Genomic DNA, 16,606 nt, shown 5'->3' with positions numbered 1-16,606 from the left:
TAGTACAGAATGTACAAGGCACATTTTGAAAATTCAATCAATGGAATATATTATTATATTAATTAATATTATTTTGACTGTATAGCAATTTAAATAGATTAATTTAATCTAATATTATTAGATTAATATATCTAATTATTAATATATTACTGAATGGAAAAGCAACCAGAAAATTAGACATCATTCTAAATTCTTCCTTCTTCCTTACCCATCCCCTCATAGCTAATTTCTGAGATTCTACCTCTTAAATTTCTCTCAGATCTATTCCTTTTTCTTCCCTCTCCATCTCCACTGCTATGACCTTAGTAGTTCTATACACACACACACACACAGAATTCCCTCTTTGCTTATGCTGCTTTCTCTGCGGGACATACTATCCCTGATCCTCTCTATCTGGCTCACTGTTACTCACCCCTTAGGTTTTAGCTAGGCATCACTTCCTCTAGGCAGATCATGGCTGGGTCAGATGCCTTGCCCCAACATCTGTGTGCCCACATTCTAACTCATCAGAGCCTGTATCACACACGCTATTTTGCATTCCTCTGTCTACCCTGTTTTTTTCTGAAAACCCAGTGAAGATAGGAACCAATCTCTGTCTCCAGCACTACTCCAGAGCCTGAAATGGAGTAGGTATCCAATAAATGTTTACACCACATGTGGGCCAGAAACAAACAATAACTGAACAATTATGATGAACTGTTGCTTGCATGTATTTTATAACAAATATATGTGATATGTATAACAATGCTGTATATCCCTTTTCTAAATATGTGTGTCTCTGTACATCTACAGTTAAGCATATATGTATTATGTATACACAAACATACTTCTCTGTATTTATCTAGCAGGCAATCAGGTTAACCTACCTACACACAAGTTATCTACATCTGTGGTGAAGCTTTTACTTTAGTGTCTAACCTGAGATCAGTGTACCTATAGTGCAGGTGAGACAATGGAGAGGAAACACCTTCTCAAAAAGCTCATGGAAAAACCTGACTCTAAAGAGAGACTGCCATGTCACGAGGGTCAGGTGAAATATTTACCAAATTTTTCTTCTTCATTTCATCTCCAATATACATATTGGCCATCACACCCTCACCTCTTGCCTAGACTAATGCAGCCATCTCCATACTGGTATGCATTCTCATTCTGGCCTTCTTCTCACCTAGTCTCCACACATGACCAGAGTGGTCTTTTTTTTAAGAAAATGTGAATCACATTCAGGCCACTCTTCCTTGACTTAGACCACATCAATGGCTTCCCATTTTTAGGGCAGCATCCAAATCCCTCAACATGGACTATAAAGCCCTATAAGCTGTCTTCCTTTCCAACCTCATCTCCCTTCTCTCCAGACCTCACACTCATTGTCCCAGACTCTCTGCTATTTTTCCTCAGTTCCCTAAACATGTCATGCTCTCTTCTCACCTCTGGGCTTTCACATGAACTGTTCCCTATTTCTCGAATTAAAATTATTCCCTCACCCCAGCCCATTTTGCCTGCTTCTTGTCTCATCTCCAGCTTCCTCTAGGAAGCTTTCCTTCTAAATCTTCCACCACTGTCTTGTCAAGAGTACCCTCACCTTCTGAGACTCTATAGTCCCTTGTACTTCCCCTCTCACAAACTTTTGTCACATGCAATGCAATGTCTTATTCACAGTCTGCCTTTGGGCTCCATGAGAGTAAATACCTTGTCTGTTCTGGCCTTCACTGGATCCCCAAGACACAGAACAGTGTTTAGCGTAAGAAATGTTTGTTGAATTAATTAGGTTCCCCATATGAGCCAGAGTAGAGGCAATCCAGGGGATAAGCCTAGAGTCAAGCCTCACCACCCACCAGGAAATCCATCCCCCTCCATCTCACCGCATCAATCTCATTCAGGGCCTTCCACTGCTCATAGGGAACACCCAGGGCTTCAGCTGTCTGGATAGTCCTCTTCATGTGGCTGGTCCACACCTTCAGGGAGCTGATGCCCTGGGACTGAATGAAGTTGGCCAGGGCATAGGCATACTGGGGAGTAGGGGTGCAAAGGAGGAGAGCAGGGGAGAAAGAGAGATGAAAGAAGACAGGGTGACCATGAGAAGAATTTCAGATCTGCCACAAATAATGGAGTGATGATGAACAAGCAAAAGTAGAGTTTAAATATTCCCAATTTATAAAAAGTCATACTCTTGTCCATGTGACTAAGGACCAAGGGAATAGAGAAGAATATGTGTATTTATGTGTGTATATGTGCATATGTGTGTGTGTGTGTGCTCACAGAACCCCCTACTTGATTGTTCATTCATTCAAACAACCCACCTCTAACATTTGTGGAGCCTGGGACAAAAGTACAAATGGAAGCACTCCACTCATAGTCTACTTCCCTCCTTTTCCCATTTCTGCTCCATCCTGCACTCCTAGGTGCCTTGAGTACACGTTTATGGATAATCCAGTCACAGGAACAAGTTCTGTCCATACCATATCTCCACCAATCTCCATGACACACAAACAGTAACCCCTTGGCCACCCCTTTGCCTAGGGGTGAACACTTCTGTGATGTGGCCTTTTCTCAGGTGAACAGACTCTGGGATGTGCCCGTGTAAGTAATGGAAGCAGACTCTGGGCAGGAAATTCTAGTGTTCTGGGTACTCTGAGTGTGGTCTGGAAGTGTATGGGGGTGGGATGTGGGGTACATTTCTCTTTGACCCTGTGAATTCTCATTGTTTGAGCAGGGGACCTGGTACCCAGGTTCTAAGGGCATTCAAACATTTACTGAGTGTGTGTGGCCATGTGCTGGGTACTGGGGTGTCCTGTTATTAAGACATGGCCAGTCCAGTGAGGGAAACAGTGACAGCACCAAAAGCAACCACTTTTAGGTTTGTGGGAGCCCAGATGAGCAAGTGGTTCGCTTTTCTTCTGCATATAGGCATGTTATTCATCACAGATGGTGTGTGAGGAACATCTGCACAAATGTACAGATACAGGCACACATTTTTATGTACAAATATAGGCATTGTGTACACACATTCTAATTATGGATTATGAGTCAGCAGTCAGTGTGCTCTGGTGGAAGGAGTGCTGACTGGGAGACAGGCAATGGGGGTTATGCCTGTGTGGCCTGGGACATGTCCCTGGCCATCTCTGGCCTCATATCTCCTGCCTATAAAATACAAACAACATTAGCTCACTCAGCCTGGTCTCTGTGACTGTCACGTTGGATAGTGGACGGGGAGAACCCAGAGCGCTCCCTGGCACATAATAAGTGAGAGCTACTGTGATTGGTGGTGGGTGACAGTTGATGGGAAAGTGCTTTGTAAACAATGCATGGTGCACTGTGCCCTTTATCATGAAGGTTGGGGCCAGGCGTGTGCATGTACATGCGCACACTTGTGTTCAAGGAGGCATGTTGGGTGGAGATGGCCATGTGTCCAAACTGGGTGCTAAATTGTGCAGGCAAAGCCATGGACAGCCCTAACCAAGAGACCCCTGGCTGTAGGTGGTGCCACGGGCTAGGGTGGCTCCTCCAGTGGTCTCTGACTCTGCGAGAGAGGCGAGAGTCAGAGGTCAGAGTCTACCTCGAGGGGAGGCTACCAGTCTGAAGGTAAGAAAAAATGATCCAGGAGGACCAGGCCTTCCAGTGCGATGCCTTGCCTGTGACACTGCCAGCTCTGCAGTGGGGGAGGCTGAGGAGCAAGCATGAAGGCCTGGTTTTCAGTCCTGGCTCTGTCCTTTACTGGTTGTGTGACCAGGGGCCACTCTCTGTTCCTGTATGGGCCTCAGCCTCCTCCTCCATAAATCAGTGACGGTAATGGCCACCCCACAGAGCTGTTGTGAAGACTAAATGAGGCCACACATGTGGAAGCAGATGGTGCCATGAATGTGCAGAGGTGTCCAATAAAAGAGGACACTCCCTCCCTCCTGCACCTTATTTTCCCACTTGTTCCACCCCAAGCCATCCTCCCAGCAAGAACAATAACTGTGTTAATAAGCCCAGGGACAGGGCCAAACATGGGAAAATGTGTCTCTTTAATTGGCCAGCACCCATAATGTGCAGCTCACTATTCTCAGCTACAAAGAAGAGACTCCCACCGTGAGGGTCAGAGATGGGCCAGAACTGGGGGGGGATGGAGTCCAGGTGACCTGCCTAGGAGGGCAGGAAAGGACAGGGGGAGGGCTTCCTGGACCAACTCATGGAGCAGGAGATGGGTCCTGGAAGGGGTGGAGGAGGGAGGGCAGAAAAGAAGCGGTAACTGGTGGGGGACAAGTGCTGACCCTGTGATGACCTGTAGTGGGGGATTGGGGGAGTAGCATCAGCCCTGAGTAATGGAGGAGAAGACGGATTCAAAGGTGGGGCACTTTAAGGCAGCTATCTGTGCAAATGATGGTTACCAGCTGACAGAGGGGACAGAGGAGGACAGCCTCGGTGGGGAATCTGCACAAGCAAAAGCACAGAGTTGTGAGAAAGATGAGGGGACCAGTCAGGCAAGAGAGAGGGTGCTTATTGTAATGGGGCTGGAGGAGCAGCCAGATCTGGGAAGGCCTGGAGCACCAGGACCAAGCCATCGGACTTGCAGATGCTGTTGGCACTTGGGAGCTATTCAATGGGTCAAAACTGAGTGGCTGATGGGGTGGAAGAGCAAGAGTGACCAGAACCTGCCTTTATCCTGCCACTGAGTACCCCCATCCTCAGGACCCAGGCAGCAGCCACCCCACCAACCCGCAGCCCACCTGGACCAGCTCAGCCAACACCTCTGAGTGCATGGGGCCATCCCTACCTGCTTGCCCCGAGCTGAGAGGCCAGAGTCACCTCCGATGCGGCCTCTGAGGTTGAGTTCACTCTCACCGTGCCGGCATAGGTAGATGGAGCGGGGTGTGACGTGGATGTTCATGAGATAGTAGACTGTGCGGCTCTGGATGTGGTCCTGCACTCGGTTCACCATGTAGCGTGTGCCCACGTCGAAGATCTTGATGTAGGACAGGTGGCTGGGCCAGCCCAAGCAGGAGCAAGGGCAGCTCAGGGGCTGATGGTGGAGAGGCTGATCCCAAGAGAAAGCCCCAACCACACACCCTGCCTTCAAGCCTCCTCCATAACCCAGCTCTCACCTACCTTTCCTCTAACAAGGTGCTATGCCTTGCCCTGTTCTGGGTACCTGTTCTAGAGACTTGGTTCCTGGCCACTCTGAGGAGCTCACTGCCTGCTACCATCTCCTTTTGTCTCCTTTCCTCAATCTCAGTTTGAGCCAGGCTGTCTTTTTACTTTCACTCCTCACACTTCAGTCATCTAGGGTTCCCTCTTTTGTGGTTCACACTGCTGACATACTCAGAGAGAAACAGTAATCCTTTGTGTCCCTGACTGTCTCCAACATCTCACAGGCCACTTGCATTTGCTGACCATTTTGTGTGTGTGTGTGCATCTGGCAGGGGTGGGGGCTTCAAAGTGCATAAATCCTCATAACCATCCTAGGAAGCAGAGATTATTATCTCTGATAGGTGAGGAAACTGAAACACAGAGAGAGGAATTGATTTGCCTAATGTCAAACTCTCCAACCATCTCATCTATGACTCTCAGAACCTAAGTAGGAAATATCTGATGTAGCCTTGTTGTCTTGTTCCTGGCACTAGGTGCTGAGTGGCTCTAGGAGAACTTCCAAATTCCGTAGCTTAGTCTGACATTCTAGGTGCCTTCACACACTAGTCCTGCTTTGCCTCACCTCAGTGTTCCATGTCCATGCTCATAACTTCTCTGATTCATTCTAGCCTTAATATTTTTGCTTAAGTATTCTCTGTACTCCTCTACTTTTATTCAGATTTAACTAGGCCATTACAAGGTACTGTTCTCTTTCCTTGAAAAGATGTTATTTGCCTGATTTCCAAAGTTGAGCTCCTATGCATCCATCCTTCAAGAACCAGTACATTCACTCTCTTTAGACAGTTTTCTTTGAGCCCAGGATTATATGAAGTCATTTAAATGTACTTCACATCAAAAGTATTATAGTAGCTAATGCTTACCCCCATCATGTGTAATTTAAAATAAAAATTATAAGCTATATTATAACATGAAGAAGTTCTACTGAGTTCTGGTTATATTTTTTTCTGTTTTGACTACCTTGATGCTGTTTTTGAAATACAAACTATTAAAAGCTTTCAAGAATATTTTTTCTTATTTTTGGTGAACTCTACCTTGCTGGTGCCCTAAACGCATGTCTAGTCTACCTACTGGGTAAACATGCTCTTCCAGACCTTTTCCTCCAAGTTGAACTGAGTCCCCTCTTCTGTGTTCCCCCACCCCACTTGCTTTACCATCCCCACATTTCTGGTCAACTGCATACCCATTGTCTTCCTCAACCAAGTGGGCATTCTATCAGAACAGAGATAGATAGCCCTTCCCTCTTTGGGTTCCTAGGGCACAGCTTAGGGGTGGGCCTTGATGCATGGATTGTAAATGTCTGTTGATGGAAAAACGATTAGATAAAACCAACTTTCAGAACCAGTTGTCTTCAGACCCAAACTGATTCATCAAACACCGAGTACCTGCAGCAGTCTAGGCCAAAGGCTAGGGGCTTTCTCAATGTTGTTCTTTCATTTTAGCTCCCCTCCTTCAAACTTCTTCCACCATATGCTACTATTCATACAGTGTCTTTGTGGAAATTTGAAAAAGTTTCCCCCACTCCAGTACACGTGTCTTGGTGAGAAAAGTAAGTGTACCCATGACCTGGCACAGTGAACAATATTCACAATTGTACACAAGGTCCTGCCCCTTGCCCTGAGTGTCTAAGCCTCATGTGACACTTTTTATGATATAGGGATGTGGGAGGAGGATAACCATGATGGAAGTTTGAAGACAAGAATTTGAGTATATATTCTGCTACTCACTCATTGTGTGGCCTCAGGTAAGCCCTTGCCCTGCCCTGGGTCTGTTTCCCCATCTAAGAAGTGAGGCAGTAACAATGCTCACCTCTGGGGACTTTGGTTGGACAAAGTTGGAATGATGCTCTTTAAACGTCTTAGGGTGGTGATGACTGTTAGCAGCCTCCTTATACTTGTTACTTGGAGCCCAAAGGGTCTGAGTGACCAGGGTCTCTTCTCATCACAATCCATTTTGAAAGAAAGTGAGGTTCTGGGTATACCCTACGCCTAAAACTCACATCTTCCCTGTACTGCCAGCTAACACCTCTCCAATCTTTAGTTGGTATTATGAATGAAAGTTTCACATTTTTCATGTATCTTCCCATATGTCAAAGCACTATGGAAGCTACCTGAGGATAGAACCTACCTCTCTTTCCCTTATTTACACCCCCGATGTACACCATAGCCCAAAGAATCCAAATACTTATTGATTGAAGGTGCATGCATGTTGTGAAAACAGACATGATTAAGAGACAGAATATGTGGTTAGAATCCTAGCTCTACCCTCTGACTTGTGGTGGAAGCTTGAGCAAGCGGTTTCAGCTCTCTAAGATGCAATTTCCTCTTCTTGAAAATTTATGATCATAAGACCTATTTCAGCCTCCTTAACAGGGATGCCGAGGGGATTCAATGAAACAAAAAAGGTGAACATGTTTGGAAACTGAAATGTCATTCATGTGTGAAGAATACTTTTGAAAACATAATAGCAACAACCACAGGAGAGAGGCATTTCCTCCCCTGAGATCAGGGTCCTAATATGTCCATATTGTTCAGGAAAACACTACTTCAAGCCTCTTATGAACACCTTACACATCAAGGAATCACCACCTCATGGATAATTAGAGCTGGGAGGGCCCTTGAAGACAAATCAAGTACAGTTTCCTGATGTTACAAATAAAGTTGAGGCCCAGAGAAGGAAGGAATTCCTCCAGGTCCTACAGGACATCAAAACCGGGCTAAGGATCCTGACCTTTACTTTGGGGTTCTGGGTTCTTACCTGTCTAGTTCATCATCCAAGGGTTGGTAGTTGACCTCATAGCACTCGATTCTCTTTAGAAAGTCTTCCAGAACCTTTTCATGGTCACAGTCTATGTAATCAGGGCTGCCAAGTTTCACTTGCTGGAAGAAGGGAGAAAGACAGAAGAACCACGGGAGACAGAGACTCTGACAGTGCCCTTGGGAAGAGCCCTTAGAGATCACTGAGTACAACATTCCTCATCATAAAGATGAGGAAGTTGAGACTTGGAGAAAGGGTCTTGCCCAAGTTTACAAAATCAGTCATTTGAAGAGAATCTGAACTGTGTTAACTCCTCATTCCTTATCCGTGTGTGCTCAAACAAGGTCTGTTACATTATATTCAGTTCACACACTGTTTAAGAGAAACATTTATAAGTGGCCTGCAAATTGTGGTGTGAGAAATGGTTGAAGAAGAGGAACAGGGGATCTTGGCCGGGGGTCATAATGGCTTACATGTATTGAGTGTTTACTGGGATAACATGGCATATATTGGCTTTAGATTTCTGAGGGGCTGGCAACTCCTAATCCCTTAATATATCTACCTTCTCCACCCACATTCCCCATCTCAGTGAATGTCACTATCATCTACTCAAGTCACCTGAGCCTAAAATGAATCTGGGAGTCATCCTAGATGTGTCTTTTTCTATCATCCCCTACCTCTTAGAAGGTACCAAATCTTCCCCACTGTATCTTCTAAATATCTCTCCAACTGGCCTCCATTCTCTCTTTCCTGGATGCTCACTCTAGCTTTGTGACTGGTTACTCTGTCTATAGTCTAGTTACTTTCCCATACTAGCAGCCAGAAGGATATTTCTAACATGCACATCTGAATACGGAATTCCTCTGCTTGAAACACTTCACCATTTCCTCACATCTTTTAGGACAAAGTATGAAATATTTTAGCAGGTGACTCATGGCTTGTTATGATTGGGCCCCAAATGATTTCTTCATCCTCCTCTCCCATTGCTCCTCTAGACCTCCACACACTTTGCTTTAGACAACCTAAGCTATTTCTAGTTCCCCATAGATGCCATACTTAGTATATGCTATTCCCCTATTTTCCATTCTTTACTTGTCAAATTCCTATGCATTCTTCAAGATGCAGGTCAGCTATTACCTTCATTGAGAAGCCTTCCCATGCAAGGTTAGGTCCTCAACACTGTGCTGCCACAGCCTCCTTTGTTTCTTCATCTCAGCACTGATCTCACAGAATTATGTCTATAAAATTGTCAGTCTCCCTCACTAGATTGTGAGCTCAAGGGCCAGGCTCTTCTCTATCTATTTCTGTCTCTAGTACCCAGAATGTTTCAGCCCAGGTGTATGTATTCAATTTATGTTTAATCAACAAATGGATGGATAGGTGGATGGATGAAAAGGAAAGAGAGGACTTGGACATATTCTATGCCTCAAGAGGCAAAATTAGGACCAATGAGTGGAAATTACAGGGAGGCAGATTTCAGCTTGATTGGACTGCACTTAATGAAGGGAATGAGCTTCCACACTGGAGGTACAAAGAGAAAATCTGCACAAACAATTAGCTAAGATTTCAAGTTTCTGATGAAGTGTTGAAGGATGTGACCTTTAAGGTCTCCTCTGTCCCTAAGATACAGTAATTTAATGAAATAGGGAACAATAAAACGTAGTGAGTGATCTAAATCTAGACCACATGCCTAGAAACTGTAGAAAAGAGCAGTGATAGCTCTGATATGAATTGTGGGGCAGGAAAAAGAGCTTTCAAGGCAGACATCCAGGCTTGAGGTCCAGTCCCAGTTCCACCTCTTCCTGGCTGTATGAACCCTTGACAACTTACTTCTCCTCTTGGAACCTTAGTTTCCTCTCCAATACTTAAAGGAATTTCACAGAATCATCATTGTATGCCAGGGTGGTCAGGGAATACTTCCTATAGGAAGTGGGAGGAGAAGCTCAGGGAAGAATACCTCCTTTAACTGCACAGAGGTATTTCTAGGTATGATCCAAATCTGAGACAGAATAAGAAGGAAAGGTGACTGGTGCTCCTTACCCTGATGTTTTCTGCAATGACGTCAGGGTCATTACAAATGGACTCGATGAAAAAGACCTATAAAAGAAACAGAAGAAAGATTTCCAGCAAGGAATTATGTTTGGTAGGAGTCAAACATAGCTTGACCCCTTCTCAATGGCTCTGAGTCATCTTTAGAGGTATCTCTGACAACATAATTTTATACAGTGGTGCTTTCAGGATTCTGAGTTTTATGAGGCAGATTGGCCCTGAATTGTAGTGGTTCTCTCTCTTCCTTCCTCATACCCACCCCCACAGTGTCAGCTTGTCAGCAATTATCTTCCATTGCCTAATGTGGCACCTCTTCTTTCCTGTTCTGTTCTGTTTTGCTGCTTCTAACTGTGATCTGGAAAGCCCTACAACTAAATTAAAATGCTGACCCTATGATCGCTGATTTGACATCTCTGCATCCCCTGGTTTGCCTTTCTTTGGTGTTTGTTAAATGAGTAGGCTCTAGGTAAGAGTTGGAGAGTTACTCTACCTTGTAACCATGTTCTTTAGCAAACTGCAGAATCAGTGACCGTCGTTCTCTGGTAGTGTTGGTGGCATCAAAAACCTAGAGGCATACGATGAGATTGGTTTGCTCTGAATCTGGCTCTGATGGAATGCCTACTCTTTGACCATCCCTGTGCTAAGTGGAGGGCTTCCAGAAGGGGATAAAACTTGAACAGGGTTTTGAAAGATTTGGAAATGGCTTATATCAATTTCTCAAGCACTCATTGAGCCCTCACTGCCTGCCCAGAAATGTAGCAGACTCTGTAGACATAATAAAGCAAGAGGAAAATGGTGGGGTTTTATTAGGGTTATTTTACAGGTAAAGTAGCTGAGGCTTAGAGGAAGGGTTTGCCTTAACCAACGTCACAGAGAGAAAAACTGTCACAAACTCTGACAAAGCAGAGCTGGACCTGATTCTCTCAACTCCTGGTGAAGCGTCCTCCTTCCCTATCACTTTGGAGCTCTTTGAAGTCCTTTTAGAATTTGCAAATCCCAAAGGTCTATGAGATTAAATTGATTAAATGTTTAGCTAAATCTCTAGAACTTAAAAATGTTTGTATTGCAGTCAAATTCTAGTGTAGTCCTGCTGAATTCTTGGGGATGGAGTGGTAGTGTATACTGGTTAAGAGTGTAGATTCTGGGGACTTCCCTGGTGGTCCAGTGGTAAAGAATCAGCCTTCCAATGCAGGGGATGAAGATTCGATCCCTGGTCAGGGAACTAAGATCCCACATGCCGCGCACGGGGCAACTAAGCCCATGTGTCACAACTACTGAGCTCGCGTGCCTCAACTAGAGAGACTGCGTGTCACAAACTACAGAGCCCACACTCTCTGGAATCCGCGTGCCACAACTACAGAGCCCATGCACCCTGGAGCCTGTGTGCCACAACTAGAGAAGAGAAAACCCGCATGCCACAATGAGAGAGAAGCCTGTGCACCGCAGTGAATAGCTCATGCACCGCAATGAAAGATCCCGCGTACTGCAACAAAAGATCCTGCATGCCTCAACGAAGATCTCATGTGCCGCAACTAAGACCTGACACAGCCAATAAACAAACAAACAAACAAACAAACAAATAAATAATTTTTTTAAAAAAAAGAAAGAAAAAAGGAGTGTAGATTCTGGAGCTATACAACCTGTATTCCAGTTCTGGCCTGCCGCCTTGGTAAAATATTTAATTATTTAATCTCTCTGCACGACATTCTTCTGGGCTATAAAACGGAGTATAATAACAATACCTATCTCGTGGGGGAGGGTGGAATTAAATAAATATGTGCACAGTGCTTAGAACAATGTTTAGAACATAGTAAATGCTCAATATATATTAGCTCTTCTCCACCCCAGCAGAAACCTAAGAGAAAATGCAAATTTCTTTACCGCAACATGACCTTCCTCACAGCTGAGATAGTTATGGACATCTTTCAGGGCTGCTAGGGCACATTGCCTGAAAAAGATGAAGAAAGGAACAGAAACAACCATTATACCCAAGATGGGTTCCTCTCTATTTTTCTGCATTATCTTTTGCACTATCTCTCAGATGTCCTACATTAAATTATTCATCTGTTGAATATCTACAAAGGGTGTCCTATATTCTAGGTACTATGACAAGCACAGAGAGGTCACACAGTTGAAAATGGCTCTGTGTAGACATCATAGGTGCAGGTATAAAGTAACATACCTAGGAAAAGTTGACTAATGACAGAGCCATAATATTAAGGGTTCCAAACGAACTAATAGCGCTCAAGCTGAATTGGTTCTTGAACCCAAGAAGAGCCTGAATATATGGTCTGTGAAGGAGAAGGCATTCCTGGCATATGTAACAGGGCAAGCACAGGTAAGAATGTGGAAATGTATTTATGCTTTTGGCAAAAATCTGTTTAGTGATTACTCTTTGCTGAATTCTATTAAGAGGATATGGATCAAAAAATGAGACCCAGGCTCTGTTCTGGAAGTGCTCAGAGTCTTGTAGAGGAGAGACAACTTGAGGTTGAATGGATGAGACTGGAGTGGGCCAAGCTACTGAGACTCTTATTTTAAATTCTAGGCTAAGTTTCCACTCTCTCTTGTCAGAAGTAGGAAACTGTTAAAAGTTCTTAAGCAGGGGATGGATATGACCAGAAATAAGCTTCGGTTAAGATAGTAGAAGGGCTGTCCTAACCACCCTTTGAGAGTCTAGACGGACTCTTTGTTAACCCAAGCTGCTCTGTCCTACTCCCCCATAATTTGAACAAAGGCCTCCCTCAGCCAGGGGGCAGCACAGGTCTTTAAAATATTAGGTACTCACTTCCTGATAAGTAGGGCCTCCATGTTGTCTGGGAGAAAGAATTCGTAGTTCTTGTAGCTCACTGCCTCTCGTCGATACTGGCCTAAATTAAACACTGAAAGCAGGAGCCCTGGTGAAGAGGTTGGGAAGATCCCAGTGGCAAAATAATGTCCTTTCTGGGAGGTAGCTCAGAGGTAAAAGAAGGTATAGTTTGTAGCTATATAATATGTTTACAAAGCTTCATATTATGGCTACCAGCTCATTTACTCCTTACAACAACCCTGAAAAGTAGGAATCATCATTCCCATTTATAAATGAGGGAATCAAGGGAGTAACTCTCATAGTTAATAAATGGAGAGCTGGGATTCAAACCCAGGACTGTTTGCTTCCAAAGCTGGTGATCTTTCCACTATTCAATTTTATCATAAACTCCAAAACTTTTAATGCCCATAGTATTATTATACATAATTACTGTGTTCTGTACATTACTGCATTGGAAAGATAAAAAAATTGGGACCCAGGGAGTAAAATCAGTCATCAAGGGGCAAACATTGAGTCAGATGGGGACATAACTAGACTGGGCCTCCTGAAACCTAGTCCAATGTTATTACATTTTCTGTATCAAGACAGAGAATCTAGATTTATTGCCTTCTTTAGGCCACACTTTCTCATTTGTAATGGTGAAAAATCAGAGAGGAAGGAAGGAAAGGGAGAAAGAGGGGATAATAGGCAAAGAGGTAATGTAATATTTTCTTCACTCATCCAATAAATAGTTTCTCATGTCTATTCTGTGAATCAGGACATGAGTTCTGGGGTGTCAGAGATGAACCAGATCTGCATGATGGGACCCCAAGGAGCTCACAATCTAGCATGTAGGAAAGAGAGTAAACAGTAAGCCAGTAAACAGAGAGCTCTCACCCAGTTTGTTAAGTGCTCTGACAGAGCCATGCAAAAGAGCAAGGAGGAAGGAAAGACTAACTAAGCTTGGGGTGATAGATGGTTTCTTGGGAAAAGCAGCATTTGTGCCAGTCTTTACAGGAAGGCAGGCCTTTTATTGGCAGGCATGGGGTGTGGGAGAGGGGAACAAAGACATTCCAGGTAGAGGAAGAGTTTGAACAAAGGTATGGCATTGGCAGGAGGCAGAACATGAGTCATCCACTGTGACTGAGGCCTGTGAGGCTGTCAGGGGCTGACTGTGGAGGGCCTTGAATGATAGGCTAAGGAGCTTGGATTTAAACCTGCAGGCCAAGGGAACCCTTGGTGGCTATAGATATGGTCAGCTTTGCATTTGAAACATGGCTCTGAGGGCCTCTGTGCAAGTGGAGCAGGTGGGAAGCAGGTGCATTAGAGCAGAGACCCATCTGCCACCGTCCCATGTGCCCCTATGCTCAGCAGAGGCTCCTCAGAGCCTGCAGTCCTACAAGAACTACTCCTTCTTCCCTTCTCTTCTGCCAATGTTCTACTCCTCCCACAGGACACACCCAGCTCAAATACACCCTATCTGGAAGATTTCACTGCCTTCTAGAAGGTGATTTCCTCTGTGAGGCCCCTCAGTACCCTGCTCTGGGATTCTTCAGTGACATGTTGTATTCTTATGCATCCCAGCCAGATGGAGAAATCTTCAAGGACACGTTGTGAATCTCATCCAGTTTTGCATCTCCAGTGCATACATAGTATGGGTTTTGGCACATGGAAAACCACTGGGGAACTCTTCACCAGTGAATTAGAGAAAGAGAAAGTACATGAAGAGAAAGAAGAAATGGGAGAAGGGGAGGAGAATACTTGGAGAGAGGGAAGGAAGGGGGCAGAGAGATAGGGTGTTGGTATGGTCAAGGGAAATAAGAGGAAGAGCGTGGAGGAGAGTACAGGGCCAATGTGGGTTCTTTCTTTTTCCCATCAGTAGCACCAAGTATCAGACCTGCCACAGTGAGTGTCAGGCTTTGGAATCTACCAGATGTGGGTTCATATTCTGGTTCCATCACTTAGTGACCATGTGCCTTTAGACAAGACACGTCACCTCTTGGGCATTAATTTCATCAACTGTGGAATGATGATAATACTAGTCCTTCCTACATGGGTGTTTTAGAACTTAAGAATAGAGTCTGTCATACAGAGTGAAGTAAGTCAGAAAGAGAAAAACAAATACCGTATGCTAACACATATATATGGAATCTAAAAAACAAACAAAAAAAGGTTCTGAAGAACCTAGGGGCAGGACAGGAATAAAGACACAGACGTATAGAATGGACTTGAGGACACGGGGAGGGGGAAGGGTAAGCTGGGATGAAGTGAGAGAGTGGCATTGACATATATACACTACCAAATATAAAATAGATAGCTAGTGGGAAGCCGCCGCATAGCACAGGGGGATCAGCTCTGTGCTTTGTGACCACCTAGAGGGGTGGGATAGGGAGGGTGGGAAGGAGATGCAAGAGGGAGGGGATATGGGGATATATGTATACTTATAGCTGATTCACTTTGTTTTACAGCAGAAACTAACACAACATTGTAAAGCAATTATACTCCAATAAAGTTAAAAAAATAGATGTGAGTTCTTTGAGGGCAGCGATCCAACATCCAACAAGGACCTTGGCACAACTGTGTGCTCAACAAATAATTACTGACTGAGTGAGTAAGTGACTGCCCAAGAAGAACTGTTTTCCACACTGCGGAGCAGTGCTCCATTCCACAAGAGACAGAGGCTAAGCACCTGTGTACCAGTGTACCAGTAAAGGAGGAACACAGTCCCAGTAAAAATTTTCAGCTAAGTTGATATACATTAAAAGCATCAATATAGTCATTGGGGGATAAATAAGAACTTTTGGTAGACTTTCTTACATTTACTGATTTTATTCTGAATTACATATGATGCAGGAGGCACCCTAACTTTTAGAGTTTAGAGACTCTAAATGTCTTAATTTGGTCCTACTTAAGCAATAGAAATTAATATGATTTAGTCCCCTACCCCAGAGTAGCTCCTGGGGAGAGAGACCCAGACACACAACACACTACAACAACACACTACTAACTAAGGTTGGCATAGAGGGGTCTGTAGGAAGCATTGGTGTGGGAGCCCAGAGAAACACAGTCCTCCTACGGGGAACAGAGGAATCAAATAGGAATGGGGATACAGGGTGGGGGATAGAGAAATCAAATGGAGAATAGAAAAGAATGATTGCTGAATAAGAGGTAGTAAGCAGAAAAGAGATCACATTGGGGAGAAAGGAAAGCTGGACGTAGGGAGTGAGGGAGGAGGCTGACAAGCAGGGAAGGAGACCCCTCTGGAGGCGGAAAGAGGCAGGATCACTTCCGGCTGGGGAGGGGGAGCAGATAGGCTCAGACCTAAGGAGAGACTTGGAGAGAGCGGACGCCTTCTGGACAGGAGAGGTGAGCTAAAGTGCCCTGCTTTACTGAAGACCTTGTGGGGGACTCCAGGCTGGGGCTTTGACGTGCTTGACTCCACAGACCCCTCAAGTTTAAAGAAAACCTTAACGTTGTGAAGAAATGGTAATGCTAATAAGAATCGTATTATTGGTGTAGAAGTAATAATAAAGGTAATAAAAGTAGTATGTTACTCATAGGGTTTTTTTGAAGTCTTACAAAAATAGAGCTCCTTGAAAACAGATATTTAATCTTTCTAGTTTTCTTATGCTTAGCACCTATCACCGTATTGGGCACAGATTACGTACTTAAGAAATTGTAAAAATTTATGAGGTTAGTGGTGGTGGTGGTGGTGGTGGTGGTGGTGGTGGTGGTGGTGGTGATGGTGGTGCCAGTAGTAGTAGTAGTAAAGCAGCAGCAGCAGCAGTAATAGTATTAGTCCTAATACTGGTAATAATGGTTTGAGACATTCCTGTACTCGTGGTTTTGCCCTTTTGAGGTCAGCTACCTTACTGTATTTTCCATCAT

The 16,606-nt window shown here is 44.4% G+C and overlaps 1 protein-coding gene across 8 annotated transcripts in view; it reads right to left on the bottom strand.

Moving 5' to 3' along the window:
- The window catches only part of PFKFB1 (6-phosphofructo-2-kinase/fructose-2,6-biphosphatase 1), a 72,490-nt gene that overhangs the window by 18,247 nt on the left and 37,637 nt on the right, over positions 1-16,606 (bottom strand). For 6 of the 8 annotated variants that reach the window (XR_005018278.1, XR_005018277.1, XR_005018279.1 and 3 more), the window contains exons 4-10: positions 12,719-12,827; positions 11,812-11,878; positions 10,421-10,495; positions 9,922-9,978; positions 7,882-8,003; positions 4,754-4,961; positions 1,860-2,006 (exon numbers count right to left, since the gene is read on the bottom strand). Coding sequence is in view for 5 of the 8 variants with exons in the window: in XM_036839201.1 (XP_036695096.1) it covers positions 1,860-2,006; positions 4,754-4,961; positions 7,882-8,003; positions 9,922-9,978; positions 10,421-10,495; positions 11,812-11,878; positions 12,719-12,827 (785 nt within the window). In the remaining 3 variants the exon portion in view is untranslated. The remainder of the gene's footprint in view (positions 1-1,859; positions 2,007-4,753; positions 4,962-7,881; positions 8,004-9,921; positions 9,979-10,420; positions 10,496-11,811; positions 11,879-12,718; positions 12,828-16,606) is intronic. The other 2 variants (XM_036839200.1, XM_036839198.1) reach the window with 1 other exon arrangement.

The sequence above is a fragment of the Balaenoptera musculus genome, chromosome X (genome assembly GCF_009873245.2).
Source record: "Balaenoptera musculus isolate JJ_BM4_2016_0621 chromosome X, mBalMus1.pri.v3, whole genome shotgun sequence".
Lineage (NCBI taxonomy): Eukaryota > Metazoa > Chordata > Mammalia > Artiodactyla > Balaenopteridae > Balaenoptera > Balaenoptera musculus.
Note: the sequence above shows the minus strand (reverse complement) of the source record. Positions and strands in the feature narration are given on the sequence as shown.